At 42.8% G+C, this 21587-nt stretch overlaps 1 protein-coding gene across 5 annotated transcripts in view; it reads right to left on the reverse strand.

Moving 5' to 3' along the window:
* Positions 1-21587, reverse strand: part of LOC141572664 (uncharacterized) — a 57657-nt gene that overhangs the window by 18470 nt on the left and 17600 nt on the right. For 2 of the 5 annotated variants that reach the window (XM_088792256.1, XM_088792254.1), the window contains exon 2: positions 11052-11228. In XM_088792256.1, the coding sequence (XP_088648382.1) occupies positions 11052-11084 (33 nt within the window). In that variant the 5' untranslated portion in view covers positions 11085-11228. The other 3 variants (XM_088792255.1, XM_088792257.1, XM_088792258.1) reach the window with 3 other exon arrangements.

Consider the following 21587-nt stretch of genomic DNA (forward strand, 5'->3'; position numbering starts at 1 on the left):
CCAAACCTTCAAAGAGGCTCTAATACCAATCCTGCTCAAACTCTTCCAAAAAATTGAAGAAGAGATAGTACTCCCTAACTCATTTTATGAGGCCAACATCACCCTGATACCAAAACTTGGTAAGGACAACACAAAAAAACAAAACTACAGACCAATATCTCTGATGAATACAGATGCAAAAATCCTAAACAAAATTCTAGCAAATTGAATGCAACAACGCATTTAAAAGATTATTCATCACAACCAAGTGGGGTATATCCCTGGGGCACAAGGATGGTTCAATATACACAAATCCATCAGTGTGATATATCACATAAACAAAATAAAGGACAAAAATTATATGAGTATATCAATTGATGCAGAAAAAGCATTTGACAAGATACAACATCCATTTATGATTAAAACACTTAATAGGTATAGAAGGAAAATACCTTAACATAATAAGGCTATATATGACAAGCCCTCAGCTAATCTCATAATTAACGATGAAAAACTGAAGCCATTTGCTCTACGTTCAGGAAAACAACAGGGCTGTCCCCTATCACCTCTGCTTTTCAACATAGTGTTGGAAGTCCTTGCCAGAGCAATCAGGCAAGAGAAAGAAATAAAAGGCATCCAAATTGGGAATGAAGAAGTTAAATTATCACTCTTTGCAGATGACATACTATATATAGAAAACCCTAAAGATTCCACCAAAAAGCTATTAGAAACAATCAACGAATACAGTAAACTTGCCGGCTACACAAAATCAATGTACAAAAGTCCATTGCCTTCCTATATACTAACAATGAAATCTCAGAAAAAGAAATTTTTTTAAAAAATCCCTTTTGCAATTGCAGCAAAAAGAATAAAATACCTAGGAATAAACTTAACCAAGGATGTGAAAGACCCATATGTTGAAAACTACAAGACATTTTTTAAAGAAATTGAAGAAGACACTAAGAAATGGAAAGACATTCCATGCTCATGGATTGGAAGAATCAACATAGTTAAAATGGCCAAATTACCCAAAGCAATATACAGATGTAATGCGATCCCCATCAAAATCCCAATGGCATTTTTTAAAGAAATACAACAAAAAATCATCAGATTTGTTTGGAACCACAAAAGACCCCAAATAGCCAAAGCAATCTTAAGAAAAAAGAACAATGCTGGAGGTATCACACTCCCTGTCTTTAGCTTGTACTACAGGGTTACAATAATCAAAACAGCATGGTATTAGCAGAAAAACAGACACGTAGACCAATGGGATAGAACTGAGAACCCAGAAATAAAACCACATAAATATGGACAGATAATTTTTGACAAAGAAGCAAAAAACATACAATGGAGAAAAGACAGCCTCTTCAATAAATGGTGCTGGGAGAATTGGAAAGCCACGTGCAAAAGAATGAAACTGGACTGCTATCTGTCACCATGTACCAAAATTAATTCAAAATGGATCAAAGACTTAAGCATAAGACCTGAAACAATAAACTGCATAGAAGAAAGCATAGGTACTAAACTTATGGACCTTGGGTTCAAAGAGCATTTTACGAATTTGACTCCAAAGGCAATGGAAGTAAAAGCTAAAATAAATGAATGCGACTATATCAAACTTAAAAGCTTCTGCACAGCAAAAGAAACCATCGACAAAATAAAGAGGCAACCAACTGAATGGGAGATTTTTGCAAACAGTGCCTCTGATAAGGGGCTAATATCCAAAATATACACGGAACTCATACAATTCAACAACAAAAAAATAAACAACCCAGTTGAAAAATGGGCAGAGGACCTGCAGAGACATTTCTCCAAAGAGAACATACAAATGGGAAATAGACATATGAAAAAATGCTCAATATCACTAATCATCAGAGAAATGCAAATAAAAACCACAATGAGATACCACCTCACCCCAGTCAGAATGGCTATCATCAACAAGACAAATAGTAACAAGTGTTGGAGAGGCTGTGGAGAAAAAGGAACCCTCGTACACTGTTGGTGGGAATGCAAATTGGTGCAAAATTGGTGCAGCCGCCTATGGAAGGCAGTGTGGAGGTTCCTCAAAAGATTATGAATAGAATTACCATATGACCCAGCAATCCCTCTCCTGGGTATCTACCAAAAAAAATCTGAAAACACTTATACAAAAAGACATGTGTGCTCCAATGTTCATTGCAGCTTTATTTACGGTGGCCAAGACATGGAAACAACCAAATGTCCTTCGATAGATGAATGGATAAAGAAGTTGTGGTATATACACACAATGGAATACTATTCGATGGTTAAAAAAAAAAAAAAAAAGATGGAATTGGACCATTTGTGACAACATGGATGGATCTTGAGAGTATAATGCTAAGCGAAATAAGTCAAACAGAAAAAGCAAAGAACCATATGATTTCACTAATATGTGGTATATGAACCAAAAACAACAAAAGAACAAGACAAACAAATGAGAAACAAAAACTCATAGACCCAGACAATAGTTCAGTGGTTACCAGAGGGTAAGGGGTGACGGGGGTGGGAGATGAGGGTAAGGGGGATCAAATATATGGTGATGGAAGGAGAACTGACTCTGGGTGGTGAACATACAATGTGATTTATAGATGATGTAATACAGAATTGTACACCTGAAATCTATGTAACTTTACTAACAATTGCCACCCCAATAAACTTTATTTAAAAAAAAGAAAATTGCTTGAATTTGCTTTTTGTCTAACATCATTTCCATAGTCTGAAATAAATATAAAATAAACAGCAAGTAATAAATCATTAGCAAAAAAACAAAGCGAGAACTGTACATTAAAATGATGTATAACATAACACATTTATTTAAGAATGTATTCCAATATCAAATGGCAAATTCCAACAATGCAAAAACTGCAATTTCATTTGCACCAACCTAGTAATTAATTAACCCCACTGATGAACTCTACTATCTAGTGTCAGAATTGACACAAACACTAGGACCCCTGGCTGGTGTCACAGCACTGCTTGCTGTGAGGAAACGCTCCATTATCTGGTAACCAAAGCTGTCAGAACTAAAATTTCTTCATGAAAGTAAAGGAGAAAAACACAGGAGGAGAATTCAAGGTTTCTCCAATTCAATGTCTAATGAAGGATACAGAACGATCACAATGAAAAAATCATAAAACCTTATTGAAAGACATCAAGTTCACAGAAATAGAAAGATGGCGCATGTTCTCTGACTGCAAGCTCAATGCCACCATGATATTAACTCTCCCAATTAATGCACAATTTTAATAGAATAACATTATGTTCAAAACCACCACGGGGGTTATTTGATTTTCAATTTATAAGAAACTACTACTTAAAAATAAACAGAAAGCAAATGTCTAAGAATAGCCACGTTCTCTACAGAACCAGGTGGACGGACTTCCCCACATCACATCAAGACATTAAGTCACAAGAGTGACGAGGACAGCTCAGCACAGCAGGAGGAGGGACCCACAGATAAGAATGGGAGTCTGTGACACGGGACCCTCTGTGGGGATAAGGAGTGGTTAGTGACAGGGGACAGTGAATGTCCCTGTCATTGACTTCATGTAAAATAACCAACCTGATGCAGACTTAAATGTAGAACACTTTCAGAACCAGCTGGAGTCAAGTGTCCTATGACTTCCCAGTACAGAGTTTTCTTATATAAGGAAAAAAAGAATAAGCTACAAAGGACAAGAAGGATGAATAAAGTATTAAGAGTCCATTCACCAGCACAGAGTAAAGAGAGTGAAAAGACAACCACACTGCAGAGAAAATGTGCACAGTGTCTGCCCATGAAAAGGGACCCCTGCCCCGAGTACCTCAGAAAACACCAGAAACCAGTGAACATGCAGGTGAGTCAAAGGCGACCAAACGACTGAAAACTATTTCATAGAAGATGAAACATCACAAGGTCTGCCTCAGTCGTGATAAGTAAAAACCATGTTAGCAAGAGGAGATCTGGGTCACACATCAGAAAGACAAAAATAAAGTTTGTAATTTAGGCTGCGGGCACTTACTTGAAAAAATGAAACCTAAGAAGAAAAGGTGTTGGGGGGAGTCAATTAACACCCTTTACCATCATTTCCTAGTAAATTTAAATTGGTCCATAATCTACAAGCTCACAATTTGCCTCTTTATGCGTCCCTGCTTCTGCCTCTCCCCTCCCCACTCCGGTTCAATCTGTTGTTTCTCAGTCTAGTTGTGTAGGACACAGCTCCCTGGCCCATGCTGGTGTTATGAGCCTTGCGGGGGGGGGGGGGGGGGGGGGGACCCTCCCCCGCTGAGGTAGTCAGTCCCTAGTCCTAGGTGGGCGGGCAACAGCAGCTCACAGCAGCTCACTCCAACCTCTGGATGCTATGGCAGCCCAGCTCCAGGGTGAGCTGTTGTTCACAATCTTAGCTGTAGAGGGCGCAGCTCACTGGCCCATGTGGGAATAGAAGTGGTAACCTCGGTGTTAGGAGCTCAGTGCTCCAATTACCTGAGCCACCCAGCCCACCCTGCAGAAACTTAAGATGCAATTTGCACTTGGAGACAAACCCCAGAATCCCTGTAGTAGCCTTGCTGACTAATGAGAAACACACTTGACGGCACCCAGGAAACACAGCACTGTAATGAGTGACTAAGCAGGGGGACCCAGCCTCAGACACCAGCACGTGTGACACAGACGGGGGCTGAGAATCACAGAGAAGCCTCTGTGTGACAATACTGGTGTACTGATTAATAGTCACTCACTGGAAATGTAAGAGGCAAAATCAAACCACACACTGCTGGGTGATGAATGATAAGTGACAAAGGTATGAAGAGTAACAGAGCAGGGACAGCCGGATGGCTCAGCTGTTGGTTAGAGCGCGTGCTCGTCTCAACCACAAGGTTGCTGGTTCGACTTCTGCAAGGGATGGTGGGCTGCGCCCCCTGCAACTAGCAACCGCAACTGGACCTGGAGCTGAGCTGTGCCCTCCACAACTAAGATTGAAGGACAACAACTTGACTTGGATGGAGCTCTTGGGTCCTGGGAAAAACACACTGTTTCCTAATAAAAAGTTCCGGAAATACATACTGTTCCCCAATAAACTCCTGTTCCCTTTAAAAAGTGAAAAAAATAAAATAAAAAATAACAGAGCAGGGCAGTGGTCACCATGACCACAGGAGGGAAACAAGACCTGGCAGAAGTACCTGGAAGATGGGGATGCTAACAACTGCCCAGGGTCTAGCTAGTCACCTGCGCAGTGAGGCCACAGGTGTTCACATTATTATTATTATTATTATTAAATCTGAATGCAAAAATCAAGCATCAAGTTAGAAACAGCCCCAAGGAAAACACAGTACATCTCAGAGAGGACAAACCTCCCAGCCCACGTGCAGGGGGGGTCCCCCCATTCCAGGCTCTGTGGCTTCTCTCAGTATCAACCAACTCCTTCTGGGTAATTTTGGGGCCTAAAGGCCGCCTGTAGGTGGAGGTGACCTGCAAGGCCCCACTGCACCTGCATTCACCTCCCATAGGCCCGGCTTTGCGCGCAGCTTGTCCCCTTCCAGGTGATGCACCTGCTTCAAGCACAGGTGGTCACTTAGATGACACAAGGACCCCATCGCGTATGTAAATGAGACTCACAGAATCACTAATTCCAATTGTGTTCAAGGTGTCGAGGAAAAGACATCCAGCCTAAGAGAAAGCTTACAAGAGTTCGTTTGAGCCAAAATGACAATTACTGAGAAGCAAAATCTCAACAGATTGAGAAAATGCTCCGCAAAATGGCTGATTGTAGCTTATTTTATATGTAGAATCAAAGGAGGATGGTTACATGAAATCCATTGGTGGTAGATTAAGGGGCTGGGAGAAAGCAAAAGCTGGAAATCTCTAGGATTGGATAAGTAAATTGGACAGACAGGTACACAGTTGGGTACAGGATAGTTAATAATTCAATTTTACAGCACATAGAGATGGTAATCAGGAGACTAGAATAATAATGAGGAATTCTATAGCTTCCAGCTCTGGTCCAGAAAAAGGGATTACTGACATTCCAAGGCCATGTTATCCTAGATGCAAAAAGACAACAGACAGGCTCACTTAAGATATAGACTGACCTTTGTCAAGGAAGCTACAGACTAAAGGTGTGACTTCCTGCCATGGCCCACCTCGGTTAGGAATTTTTATGTTCATACCATCTTATGTGGTTATTTTCAGTCTCTTGAGCTTGTCAGGTTTAACATGTGGCCCCTTTTCCGTCCACAAAGGATAAAGTGGGGGAAGCCATTCTAGCGCACTTTTTTGGTTTAAAAGAATAGGAAACTGCTTAGTTTTTTCAGAAAACAGTTGTCAGTTCAGTACTAACGTCAGGTAAGGAACTGTAAATCAACTAATCAGAATTGAACACAAGTCAGTTTCCCAAGTCCCATTTAGTGAAATTTGCATAAACCTGTGAGGCCCAGTTATTAGCAGGAAGTGGGACAGGATCACAGGGTCACACACTCTGAACCCTGCATCTGAGTCGCTATGGTTTTTATCAATGTTTTAATCCTAAACTCAACCCTCCTCCCATGAAAGTGTGGAACTGCATGCATTTTCCCCACATTTCTAATTGAAAATATGATATTTTCAGTATCTGAGACACTTTCCCCCAGCGCTATCTACAGTTCAGACTACTCAGAAAAACAAAAGTGAGAAGAACGGGTAGAGACCCAGGACCATTACTGTTAAGACAGGGCGATTGTAAAGGTGGCACTATATATCTTCTATTTTGAGATTTGGATCTCTGGTATAATTTGATTTAACAAGTGTAATTTACCTTGGGACTTTTTGAAAGCTTTTCTTTCTCTGCTCCCTCTAAGCCAGGCCTTAATGATTCTGCTTGCTCTACATTTACTATGCATAGTGGCTTCAAGTTTCTATTTACTTCACCCCAGGGATCGTCAGGTGACTTGGGACAAGTTTTGCATCTGTATGGGATCCACTCCTGGCTCCAACTAAAATCTACATAACACAGGCAAAGGTTGCAATAACCACTTCAACTGCACCTTCCGCCACCCCAGTGGACAAAGCTGACCTCAATAGAAAATTCCACCAGAGGCCGAAGCAATTTACATCCTGGTTAGAAAATATAAACTTGAGACCAAACGCAGACTCGAGGCATTGGTTGCAGTAGTCTCCAGCAGGCTGCCCAGCCGGCCCTCCTCTTACTTTAATAAATCTTCTTTCTACAACCCGCGAGCGAACAGCCAAAACAATTACCACCCTCACTAAGAAGTAGACAAAAAGAATCCAGTCGTTTTACATCAGCCGAAACCGGAGCCCGGAATGAGGGAAAGTCATCAAAGCTGAGCTGGACACAGGGAGGCCGCTCACAGGTGTCAGGTGACAATGCTGAATCCTCTGAGCCCTGTGCTCCTGGAATCACTGATGTGGGTGAAATGCCCCTCCCTTTTGTTCTAGAAAAGGGAACTCTGCAGGAACCCCACTTCCCATTCAATTCAGGTAAGACTCACAGCTGCCTCCACTGTTTACCAAGGACAAGGCCAGGGCCTACCCACTGCCCCTCCCCCATCACTTCTGTGCTTCCTCTGACGAGGTGAACTGCATGTCTGCAGTGACCAGAGCAAATGCTTGTTGAACAAATGTTGCTTCAGCTTCTTTACTAACCCCACAGTCCTGAACTTTGGCCCACGTTCACCCAGCCCCTGAGAACAAGGTGGCCTCGGGGCCTGCCATCCCAACCCCACCTGGTCGGTCCTTCCAGTTTTGTTGACTCCTGTCTCTCAAAGGAAATACCTTGCTGCCCAGTTCTTGAGACCCTTGCAGTAATTCCTTTAAATGAAAGTCTCACGGAAGTTGGAATTTTCATAATCCACGGGCTTGACCAAGTGATCACAATACCGCATTTTTAAATCTAAGCTTTCCTCAGCCTTCTGTCCTCCCTGCCAGCCCCAGGTCTGAACAAGCACTGAGATGCACCAGACCCTGCTGACCAGAGGTGAGAACCTGCTCAGCACACGGGCGATGGTCCCTGTCAACCGCCTCCCTGTTCACCCTCCTACCCAGAAAAGCCCTTTTCTGTCTGATCTCTGTGGACCGAAAAGGGGCCACATATTAAGGGGCCACAAGCTCAGGAGACTGAAAATAACCACATAAGATGGCGTGAGCATAAAAAAGGCCTAATTCAGTGGGCCATGGTGGGAAGTCACATCTTTAGCTCCCTTCATAAAGTTAATCTGTGCCTCTAAGGGGGCCTGTCTATCGTGTTTTTGCACCTAAGATGACATCCTTGGAATGTCAGTAATCCCTTCGGCCCCCCATCCCCACCAGAACAGGAAAGTACAGAATCCCTCATTATGAATCTCGTCTCTTGACTAACATCTCTATGAGAACTAGTACCTATCCTATACCACCTACGTGAAAGAAGTACCAATCTCTCCAATTTATTTTTATCCAATTCCACAGATTGCCCGCTTTGCGTTCTCCCACCCCCTTAATCTATCACCAATGGATTTCATGTAACCCTCCTCCTTTGATTCTATGTATTAAATAAGCTGCAAACCACCATTTCGCAGAGCATTTTCTCAATCCGTTGAGATTTTTCTTCCCCAGCAATTGTCAGTTTGGCTCAAATAAACTCTCGTAAGCTTTCTCTTAGGCTGTTTTTCGTCCACATTTCAGACACGGACACAGTTCTGAGATCAGACCTTGTCCCTACACCGCCCCCACCAGTCCCGGGCCACCGCATCCGGCGGTGGTCCCACCACCCCTCCAACCCACAACCAAGCCGCAGACTTGGGTCAGCACCCCCAACTCCCACGGAGCGACGGGACGGGGCAGCGGAACCTCGCCGAGCAAGGAGACTCGGGTCGGAACCCCCTAGACACACACATGGGGACGGGATCCCACCCTGAGGTCGAAGGGGGCATCTCAGGTCAGACCCGTGAGGCGCTGGGAGATCCCACCCGTGTCAGCTTCCAGTCTGTTTTGAAAGCAGCCCCTACCCATCTGGAGCCATGGCCGACCGCGCGCGCACTCACCATCTCCACGCGCCACTCCAGGCTCTCCGCGTCCTACTTTCTGCCCCTCCAGCCCGGTAGCTGAGAGCACAGGAAGTAGAGACCGGGAACGGCGCCGGTATGGGAAAGAACAAGATCTGTGGCTCCGAAACGAACGACCTCAGAGCGCACAATGCACCCGCCCCATCAATATGACTGGACGGCGCACTAAGAACCCGATCTCTGATTAGACGGAAGACACGTCACTCGCCCAGCCGGAGAGTCTCATTGGACAAGAGCTCGGCACGCACAGGGCCCTGATTGGACAGACTTCAAGCTTCTTCTTGAACACTTGAGTTGGTAGTTCCCTGGTAACCCGCCCAGTATTCATGATTTGTCTCGGGTCTCCACCCAGTATTACCTGATTGAACAGAAGTGCAGTCCCATGGGTCCTGAATGAAGGGCAGACAGTGAGTTCACTTGGAGGAATGCTGCAGAAAATCCTTTTGTGATCATTAGCCTTTCTCTGCCCCACCTTTTCTGGAGACCAGTATAGACCAGTAAGGAGGGTGCAGAAAAAAACGAGCTTAGTGTAGGGTTGACCAGGCATCAACCCACAGGCCAGTCGTCCCTGCTGAGTCTTGCTCCTGAACTAGGAGGTCCCTACTTAGTATTCCCACAAATCACCTCTTTTCACCGAATGGACAGAAGGCCTGGTGACATACAAGGTCAGGTGTGGGCTGGTGGTATGGTCACCGTGGATCCGTTCCCTTTAGAAACATTCACTGATGAGACAAGTAAAGAGTTAACAGGAGCGAGTTTGTGAGTTATCAGGAAAGAGCTTAAAAATTAACCACTTGGCTCTGAATCTCCTGGCTAGCACTGCACCTGCAGGCTGCCAAGCATCTTACATCCATCATAGGTGGGAACAGAACAGTTCCCAATTGCAACCGCAACACCCTGCAGCAGACATCCACCATAGATTGGAAGAGGACAGTTCCCAGGACACGACAATTGTAATGCAGCCCCCCTGCATGCTGACAAGCACCCTACATCCTGAATGGGAAAATATAAACCCCAGCCCTCCTTCTCATCAGCACAGCCATCTCCATGAGACTTTGCCCTGGCAGATTTCTCCTGCCAGTGTCTCTCTTACCCTACGGTCTGAGCAGCTCTTTCTATCAGGCTTCTCTGGCAAAACCCCTTTTGCCAGTTCCAAACAGAACTCTCTTTCTCTGCTGACTTTTCAATAAAGCTCTCTTGCTCTCCCACGTTGTAGATTCTCGTGAATTCTTGTCACGCACTGCTAACGACAAGTGGTTAATTCTAGGCCAAGACACTTGACAGTGACCTAAGTATGTGTAACGATGGTTTGGTTTTAATCTATGATCTTTGACGTCTGGAGGGTCAGTCCTACATCTATACCCCCACCTAGGTGCTTACGGTAAGCATCCACAGTGCTCTGTGGACAGTGGGAACCCTCGCCCCCGCCTGCACGAGACTCCTCTCAGCACAGACACAGTTGTGAGAGGCTAGAATTTTCGGGGGTGCATTTTGCTGCAAGGAAATTTGTCAGATCATGTTTCAGTCAGTCCCCAGAAAATGTCAATATATGACAGGCTGCATTTCCTTATTTACATTGTAGTGTTGTTCTACAGCTTTGTGACTATACAAACACCAGAGTTTTACATGTGAAACTGTGAAGCGTATTTCCACTTTTACAAACAAATTTATAGGACAGAATACCATGACACCCCTACCTCCTGGCCATCACTAAGATACTTTCTGTTGCTATGGATTTGCCTTGTCAACTGAACAATAACATCGACTAGGTAGTCCGTCACCAAAAGGCTTTCTTAGGGAAAAGGGAAAAGTCCTGCAGCAGCATGAGAACATGCAGCCCCAGCGAGCCACGTGCACATTCTGCCTTACGCCAAGATGGTGGCTATATATGTACATATGTGGCAGGGAGACAGGAAGTTAGAGCCATAGAGTTTTATGAATAGGAAGTTAGGGCCATACAATTCAAGGAGCCCAGCTCTATCCACACACCTCCTAGCCTGATTAATTTCAGTAATTTCCAAGTTCACGTTTCTCATTCCCACCTTCTGATCAAGATCCTTCTCCAAAAGCATCATTGATCAACAGTCGGTTCTTCTGTCTTCACTCTTTTTATCCCTCGATGTCAGGAAGGACTTCTGGGTGTCATCTCTCACATCACAAGGAAAGTGTGTGGCTGGGGAACAGCTCGTGTCCAGGGTCAACAGACAGCAGGTGCAGAGCTTAATAACAATAAGAATTTAAAACAGGATTAGAACAACATAACATAGTCTATTTGACAGATTTATCCCAAAAGTTCAAGCCTGTGGATAATGAAACAAAGACCGTTATTATCTTAGTAGATCAAAGTTCTGGATAACAGGTTCAACGATCACAAAGGTTCCCCCTCTTTCACAGTAGCATAGTAAATGCGAACGATGGCACATTCCTTCCATGGAAAAGAGAAAGATGAAGTAAGAATCAGTAGTAAGAAGAGCTGTGCAGGGGGATTCAGTCGTGTGGCAATTTATTTCCTTCAGAGGCCACCTGCTTTAATTTTTGACAGGTGTAGTTTCAGATCATCACACAGTGTGCAGTTCCAATCAGGTGTCACCTTCTTTAGGTGACAAGTATATCCAAGAGTTACTCCCTGCAGTTTAGCAGCACAGGGGTTAGTCAAGGATATCTAGTTGTTGCGACCTGCACAACACAAGCCGTGGGAAGGCGAGGGAGGCGGCGAGGGTTGTCGTGCAGGGAGTCCGGCAGGGTCTCTGGTCCCGCTCCCCTCATAACGCAGGATATGGTGAGGCCAAAAAGGAACACCCACGGAGCCATAGGTAGGGGAGTCATACCACTATATTCTCTCTGGCGGCACTATACTCTCACTGGAGGCTGGATCCACACTGTCCGCAAACCGCCATCCACACTTGCCAGCCCAGCCACCATCTTCTCGCTAGCCCCCATTCTTTCTCTCTCTCCCTCTCTCTGCTAGCGTAGCCACAGCGGTTATATTAGTGGCCAATGGCTCACTGGTTACAGCTGACGGCCAACTAGCCACAGCTGATGGCCATGCAATCACAGTTGGCCATTTACTACCTGAGCCAACACCTTTCTATGTGAGGCCGAGAGCCTGGAAACTTCTTTCTGGGGCTCTGCCCCCACAAGGGTTAAACTATAATAAAGAGACAGAGACTCATACACAGTTAAATCACAGAGGACCAAGGGACTCGCAGCCTCAAGAGACCGAATAGAGTTGACAGGGGTATTTATTGATTACAAACAAAGGAATCACGTGATTTTAGGCACGGCCTGTGAAACTCTTGCAAAATTTAAAAAATGCTTTTTGAGCCCAATTGTAGGTCCCACAGCAACCGAAGTATATAGTCTATCTAAGGTGTGGTATGCACCTCCCGGAGGGGAGAAAGTCTCCCTCGATGAGCCATTCCATGAGCTGAGCAGTGAGGGCGAGATCTTATCGCTCTAATGGACTTCTCTCACAATTAGCTGAGAGGGAGCAGCAAGAGTCAGCAGCTGCTTTTCTCAAGCAAGGGGGAAGGGAGACAAGGCTCCTTTCCATTTATTTTACAGCAGCTCATCAGGGGTCTCAACGGGCCCAGTCTGGCTTGAGTTGTTCCTTCCTTAAGGAATCTTACTGGTCTTTGACTGCGAACCCTTCTTTCTGGAGACCAGGTGGGGGGACACAAGTCATAAAACTCTAATCCCAAAGAGGCACAGTTCCACAATCCTTCCTTTCTTAGGGAATGGCAGGAGGGGACAAACGGTTAGGCTGTTGTGCGACCACCACATCTAGTAAAGGCCCTTCCAATGAGGTTGGAGGGAGACTTTTTGAGGTGTCTTTCCAGGTGTGGGGGCAGAGCCCCAGAAAGCAGTTTCCAGGCTCTCCGCCTCACATAGACAGGTGCCGGCTCAGGTAGTAAATGGCCAACTGTGATTGCATGGCCATCAGCTGTGGCTAGTTGGCCGTCAGCTGTAACCAGTGAGCCATTGGCCACTAATATAACTGCTGTGGCTACGCTAGAGAGAGAGAGAAAAATGGGGGCTAGCAAGAAGATGGCGACTGGGCTGGCAAGTGTGGATGGCGGTTTGCGGACAGTGTGGATCCAGCCTCCAGTGAGAGTACAGTGCCGCCAGAGAGAATATAGTGGTATGACTCCCCTACCTATGGCTCCGTGGGTGTTCCTTTTTGGCCTCACCATATCCTGCGTTCTTGTATGGGGAGCGGGAGCAGAGACCCCGCAGGCCGTCCCACATGACAAATGGCGCAGCGAGCAGGGTCTCCTGCACGACACCAGTAAAGAAAATCTCCAGGTTGTGGAGTGTGGATTGTGAGTTTTTCATTTCCCTGAAGTGCACTGTGAAAAGAGATTGTTGTACCCAATCATGATTTTGTCAAGAGAAGCAATGAAGCCTTTACAATATTGAAGTATGTCCCTTTTACCAACTGTGAATGATAAGAGCCAGGAGCCAAATGCATCTGGTGGACTGTAATTAGCTCGATAGGTGAAAGCTGGAGTCCGAAAAGGGTAGACCTGAGATCTAAAAGGATTAATGCCAGTGCTTTTGGCCAAGGTGTTTGAAGAGTTTCTACAATTTTTGCCAATTGAATTTTAATAATACCATTAGCTCATTGAACTAAACCTGAAGATTGAGGATGGTAAAGCACAGTGAAAATGTTGTAGAACTGGCCAAATAGCACAGACTTGCTTTAGCACCTGACCGGTGAAATGGGTTGCTCAGTCACTGTGGTCTTGGAGAGGAGTTCACCAAGCGGGAATAATCTTCTCTAACAGGACTTTAGCCACTGTAGCTGCATTAGCTTGTCTACGAGGGAAGCTTCAGTCCAGTGAGAATACATACACATCATAACAAAAACGTATTTGTAACCATGAGATGGGGGAAACTTTATGAAATCTATTTGCCAGACCTCAAAAGGCCCATTCAGCAATTTAAATTGTGCAGGGACAGTGTGAACAGGCTTCCCTGGGTTATACTTTCGACAGGTGGGACATGTAAGGTGGGCACTGTTTGCATCCTTGTTAATATCTCCCCACCAATCTTGGTCCATGAATGCTACCATTTTGTCAGGGGACCAGTGGTTTAATGCATATAGCTAGGAGTGGGAATTTTAGAGTTTCTGGTAGCATTGGGTTACTTGGTCCAAACCAGAGCTTATTTCCTTACCAAAGCAGCAATTGTTGGATTTCCAATCTTGTTTTTCTTCTTCTGAAGCCAATTATTGGTCTTTTTTGGCCAGTTTTTCTAAGTTAGCAATTGGAGGAACATCTCTTTGAATCATGACAGAGATGTGACAGCTACTGATGCCTTAAAGGGTAGCCTTCATAGCAGAAATATCTGCAAGGTGATTTCCTTTAGCTTGCCGGGGTCAAGTTTAGAATGTCCTAGAATCTTAATAACAGCTAAAGCATCAGAGAAAACCATAGTGTCCAATATCCCCGAACATGGGGACATTAGTAATTTGATCTCCATTGGAGGGAAGGAAACCACAGTGTTCCATACATAAAAAGTTTCCATATACGAAGTCATGAACTACTCCAAAGGCGTATCTCCTGTCAGTATAAATGCTGATAGTTATCCCCTTGGCTAAAATACAAGCTGCAGTGAGGGGGTATCATTCAGCCTGCTGTGCTGAAGTGGCCAGAGGCAAAGGTGCTGCCTCCATGAGGAGTTACGACAGAATAACCAGCTCATTACTTACCATTTCCATTTTGTTAAGTATGGACCATCTGTAAACTAAGAAAGATCAGCTTTACCTAGAGGAGTCTCCTGCAAATCGTCACAAGAAGTCAGGACGTGATCTGTGAGTGTCAGACAGTCATGAGGGGCTTCCTCACTCTAAGAACAGAGAAAAGTAGCTGGGTGAAGGTTATTACAACATGAAAGGGTTATATGAAAAGTGGTTAGCAGATGCATTTCATAGGAAGTTAGGGGACTGAAAGATGCTGGGTGTGATGAGAAAACAGGAAAGCTTGTAATATATGAGTCACAACCATGGTTAGATGGGATCTAACCATGACACCTTCTCTGTGGCTTTAACCAAAAGGGCAGTAGCCGCAATGGTTCTAAGGCAAAGGGGGGAGGGGTATCCCCGAGCCACAGGGTCCAGTTGTTGACTCTAGTGTGCTGGGGTCCATGTTGATCCCTTGTTTTTGAATGAGCACCCCAGGGGCATGTCCTTTTCATTCACAAAAAGGACAAAGGGAATCTGATAGTTAGGATGCCCAAGAGAAGGTGTTTATTAAATTCTCCTTTAAGGCTTTAAAATCTGTCATCCTGTCCTTTCCATGAAATTGCGTCAGGACTGTCATTCTTTAGTAGGACATACAAAGGTTTTGCCGCTAGAGAGATCTGGCATCCAATTTCAGCAATAGCCTATTAGACCAAGAAAACCTTGCAATTGGTGCTTAGGTTCGGGCGTTGGGAGACTTAGGAATTGCTTCATGTAGTTTTCGAGCAAGTTCCCTGCCTTCCTCCCAATAATTGGAGGTCTGCTTTTCTTAAACGTCTATCAGGATACTCCCATCTGGCAATCCTCATCCAATGTCAAGGTTGGCCTTCACCAACTAACATATTCATTAGCTGATACAAATTCGAAAACCCAGGCGGATGGGCCTGAATAGTAATATCAATTTCCTCAGCAAATTTATTACTGTCCTCAGTTACCTTAGGGAATTTCTTTACATTGGCTCGTTTAACTCAGCTTGAGTCCAGGGAATATAGGAGACGTGGGGCTCATTAGGATCTCCAGAAGGCTTTAATTTTAAATGGGAAAGTACTAACATGTTCTGAGGAAGGAGAAAAAGGAGAAGATTCAAGAGAAGGTGCCTCTGGGGGATGAGCTGAAAGTGGAGTGAGAGACAAGAGGAGAGGGAGGTGGAGCTTGAGATAAAGGAGAAGTGGGGGCAAGGGAAGGCAGTGCTGGAGAGGAAGTGCAAGAGGTTTCGGTGCCGTTTTGTCTCTTTTTGAATTTTCGCAGCCCTTGTGAATGTTGAGACTTTATTTGGTAAATGGGCAACTTTAGGTTCATAGTCTTGTTTGGAAGCCTCAATGTGCTACTCAAAATAGGCATTCCATTTCTCTTTCTTAATCACACCACTGTTATTATCCAATTTAGTTTTAAGAATATCAAGTTTGGGAATTTCCAAAGTTCCCCAAAGTAGCCACGATTTTCTACATTACTCTTAGTGAGATCTGTTAAATACGTGCAGAAAAATTTCCCACAGGTTTTATATATATATTCAGCCTATGTCTCCGTTGGAGAGACAGTTTTAGAGGCTTAGACAGCAGAGATCCCATTTTCAATACTGGGCCCTAAACACTTCACAACTCGAGCAACCTGCAGGTCTCCAGCTCACCTCGCTCTGGAACAGTCTGATCACTGAGAACCAGGCCAAAGGCTGAAAGCCATTTCCAGGGAAATAACCAACTCTCAGGGAGTTAAGTTATAGGCTGCGCTGGGTGACACTCTTCTCACTTTCTCAGTGAGACGGCACAGTCTAATACTGGCAAAACTGTCCAATTTCAGTAGAAATAATGTCTATCCCCAAAAGGACATTAGGGGAAGGCCACTTTTTGTCTCAAAGGACAGCTTGCTTTCTGAAGAATTCAAGCCGACATACCACAATGGATACTCAGACAACATAGACAAATAGGCCTTTAACGCATTCACACAGACACACACACATTTTATTTCAACAATTCCCAAATAAAACCCAGAGAGCGACAAATGCAAAAGCATTGGCTCAGATCCAAGAGAGAACTCACCAGAGGCTTCTAAGTCGGGGAGTAAATAAAGCATCGACCACAATTGGCCCTGTGAGGCACCAAAGCTGGTTTGTTCACCGTTCAGAAGCCACTAGAGTTTTTTCTTCTCTGGACTGCAGACAAGACCCCAAAATGTTGGCAGAACAAAAACAATTTTATAAGTAGTTGGCGAAAAAGAGGGTTTATTTAGGAAAAAGCAAAACAACTGCAGTAGTGTGAGAACACCTACATTTGGCTGGCCATCCCCGTGCAGCGTTCCACCCTTCAAATGTTCATGAAAAAATTAGCTAAAGGAATTTATTACCACCAAGTGAGTATTGCAGGAAATGTTAAAAGAATAAAGACCAGAAATATGAATACTAAAATGGCAATAACTATGTACCTATCAATAATCACTTTAAATATAAATGGATTAAATGCTCCAGTCAGAAGATATAGGGGGGCTGAATGGATAAGAAAATAAGATCCATGCATATGCTGTTCACAAGAAACCCACTTCAAATCAAAAGACACATACCGACTGAAAGTAAAAGGATGGAATAAGGTATTTCATGCAAATGGGAACAACAAAAAAGCTAGAGTAGCAATACTTATATTGGACAAAATAGACTTTAAAACAAAGGCAGTAATAAAAGACAAAGAAGGGCACTGTATAAAACTAAACAGATCAATCCAACAAGAGGACATAACCCTAGTAAACATCTATGCACCCACCACAGCTGCAACTAAATATATAAAACAGATGTTGAACAACATAAAGAGAGAAATCAACAGGAACAATCATAGCAGCAGACTTCGACACTCCACTGACACCAATGTACAGATCCTCCAGACAGAAAATCAATATGGAAACAGTGGCCTTAAGGATTAAATCAATGGTTTTAGAGCGTTTTGCCCCAAAGCAGCAGAATACACATTCCTTTTAAGTGCACATGGTACATTTTCCAAGATAGACCTCAATGCGAGGCCACAAAACAAGTCCCAATAAATAAGAAGACTGAAGTCATATCAAGCATCTTCTCTGACCACAGTACTATAAAACTAGAAATCAATTACAAAAAATAAACTGGAAAACACACAAACACATGGAGAGTGAATAACCTGCTACTGAATAATGAATGGGTCAACAATGAGATCAAGGAAGAAATCAAAACATACCTTGAGACAACAAAAATGAAAACACAATGACCCAAAATCTATGGGATGCAGCGAAAACAGTCCTAAGAGGGAAATTCATAGCAATGGAGGCCTACTTAAAGAAACAAGAAAAATCTCAAATCAACAGTTATCTTTACACCTAAGGGAACTGGAAAAATAACAGTAAAATAAGACTACAGTGAGTACAAGGAAGGAAATAATAAAGATCAGATGGAAATAAATGAAATAGAGACCAAAAGAACAATGCAAAGGATCAATGAAACCAAGAACCGTTTTTTTTGAAAAGATAAAGCAAATTGACAAATCTTTAGCCAGGCTCATCAAAAATAAGAGAGGACCTAAATTAATAAAATGAGAAATGAAGAGAAGTGACAACAGATACCACACAAATACAAAAAAATTTAAGAAAATAATACCAGCAACTACACACCACCAAATTAGACAATCTGGAAGAAATGGATAAATTCCTAGAAGCACACAATCTTCCAAGGCTGAATTAAGAAGACACAGAAAATCTGAACAGATGAATTACTACCAACAAAATTAAATCAGTAATCAACAAGTTCCAAAACAACAAAAGTCCTGGACCAGATGGCTTAACAGGTGAATTTTACCATTCAAAAAGAAAAAATGTATCACCTATTCTCCTCAAACTATTCCAAACAATCTAAAGGAAGGGAAGGCTCCCAAGCTCATTTTACGAGGCCACTATCACCCCGATCCCAAAACCAGGCAAAGCCATTACAAAAAAAACTATAGCCAACACCCCTAATGAACATACATGCAAAAATCCTCAACAAAATATTAGCAAACTGAATTCAGCAATACATTAAAAAGATCACACACCACGATGAATTGGGATTCATTCCTGATATTTAAGGTTGGCTCAATATCCACTAATCAATTAATGTGATACATATTAACAAAATGAAAAATAAAAATCATACAGCTATATCAATAGATGCAGAAAAAGCATTTGGCAAAAGCCAGCAGTCATATATGATAAAAACTCTTAGTGGGGCAGCTGGATGGCTCAGTTGGTTAGAGTGCGAGCTCTGAACAAAATGGTTGCCAGTTCAATTCCCACATGGGTCAGTGAGCTGTGCCCTCCACAACTAGATGGAAGACAACAAGGTGGCTCAGTTGGTTAGAGCACGAGCTCTCAACAACAAGGTTGCCAGCTCAAATCCTGCATGGGACGTGGGATGGTGGGCTGCGTCCTCTGCAGCTAAGATTGAAAATGGTGACTGGAGAGTAAGGGGGGTGGGGGGTGGGAGATGAGGGTAAGGGGGATCAAATATATGGTGATGGAAGGAGAACTGACTCTGGGTGGTGAACACACAATGGCATTTATGGATGATGTAATACAGAATTGTACACCTGAAATCTATGTAATTTCATGAACAATTGTCACCCCAATAAATTTAATTTTAAAAAAAAGAAAGAAAGAAAATGATGACTGAACTTGGAGCTGAGCTGCACCCTCAACAACCAGATTGAAGGACAACGACTTGGAGCTGATGGGCCCTGGAGAAACACACTGATCCCCAATATTCCCCAATAAAAATTAAAAAACCAAAACAAAACAAAACAAAAACTCTTAGCAAAGTGGGAATAGAGGGATCGTGTCTCAACATAATAAAGGCCATATATGATAAACCCACAGCAAACATCATACTCAGTGGGGAAAAGCTAAAACCATTCCCCTTAAGATCAGGAACAAGGCAAGAATGCCCACTCTCACCACTTTTATTCAACACAGTACCTAGAATTCTAGCCACAGCAATCAGAGAAGAAAAAGAAATAAGGGCCGGCCCAGAGGCTCAGGCGGTTGGAGCTCCGTGATCCTAACTCCGAAGGCTGCCGGTTCGATTCCCACATGGGCCAGTGGGCTCCCAACCGCAAGGTTGCAGGTTCAACTCCTCGACTCCCGCAAGGGATGGTGGGCTCTGCCCCCTGAAACTAACAACGGCAACTAGACCTGGAGCTGAGCTGCACCCTCCACAACTACTATTGAAAGGACAACAACTTGACCCGGAAAAAATCCTAGAAGTACACACTGTTCTCTAATAAAGTCCTGTTCCCTTTCCCCAGTAAAATCTTTAAAAAAATAAGATTTCACTGATATGTGGTGTATAAACCAAAAACAACAAAAAAACAAGACAAACAAATGAGAAACAAAAACTCATAGACACAGACAATAGTTTAGTGGTTACCAGAGGGTAAGGGGGGTGGAGGGTGGGAGATGAGGGTAAGGGGGATCAAATATATGGTAATGGAAGGAGAACTGACTCTGGGTGGTGAACACACAACGGGATTTATAGATGATGTAATACAGAATTATACACCTGAAATCTATGTAATTTTACTAACAATTGTCACCCCAATAAATTTAAAAAATAAACTAAAACAATAAAATAAAAATTAAAAAAAGAAATAGAAATAGAAATAAAAGCCATCCAAATTGGAAAGGAGGAAGTAAAACTGTCATTATATGCAGATGACATGATACTATATATAGAGAACCCCACAGAATCCACCAAAAAACTATTAGCACTGATAAATGTATTTAGTATAGTATACAAAATTAATATTCAGAAATCAGTTGCATTTGTATTCACCAATAGAAATCAGAAGGAGAAATTAAGAAAACAATCCCATTTACAATTGCTTCAAAAACAATAAAATACTTAGGAATAAATTTAACCAAGGAAGTAAAAGACCTGTACTCAGAAAAGTATAAGACATTGAAGAGAGAAATTTAAGAAGATACAAATAAATGGAAACATATATCACGCTCATGGATAGGCAGAATTAATATAGCTAAAATGTCCATACTTCCTAAGGCAAGATATAGATTCAGCACAATCCTTATCAAATTACCAACGACATTTTTCACAGAACTAGAACAAATAATACTCAAATTTATATGGAACCCAAAAAGACCCTGAATAGCCAATGGTAATCTTGAGAAATAAGAACAAAGTGACGTTACCTGACATCAAATCATGCTACAAGGCTATAGTAATCAAAACAGCATGGTATTGGCATTAAAAAGACACATAGCTCAATGGAACAGAACAGAGACCCCAGAAGTAAATCCATGCCTACATGGTGATTTAATCTATCACAATGGAAGTAATAATTTACATTGGGGTAAAGACAGTCTATTTAATAAAAGTTGCTGGCAAAACTAGACAGATACATGCAAAAAAATGAAGCTGGACCACCTTATTATGCCATATACAAGAATAAATTCAAAATGGATTAGACTCAAATGTAAGACCCAAAACCATAAAACCCCTAGAAGAAAATATAGGAAGTAAATTCACAGACATTTCATTTAGTGATATTTTTCGTGATATATCCCCTCAGGCAAGGGAAGCAAAAGAAAAAATACGTAGGATTACATCAAACGAAAAAGTTTTTTCACAGCGAAGATAATCATCAAAACAAAACAGCATCCTATTGAATGAGAGAAGATATTAGCCAATGATATATCTGATAAGAGGTTAATATCCAAAATTTATTAAAAACAAAAAACCTCATACAACTCAACACGAAAAAAAAACAACCCAATTGAAAAATGGGCAGAGGTCATGAAGAGGCATTTCTCTAAAGAGGACATAACACATGGCCAA

Source organism: Rhinolophus sinicus, chromosome 15, assembly GCF_057876585.1.
Source record: "Rhinolophus sinicus isolate RSI-liver-muscle chromosome 15, RSI-T2T, whole genome shotgun sequence".
Taxonomy (NCBI): domain Eukaryota; kingdom Metazoa; phylum Chordata; class Mammalia; order Chiroptera; family Rhinolophidae; genus Rhinolophus; species Rhinolophus sinicus.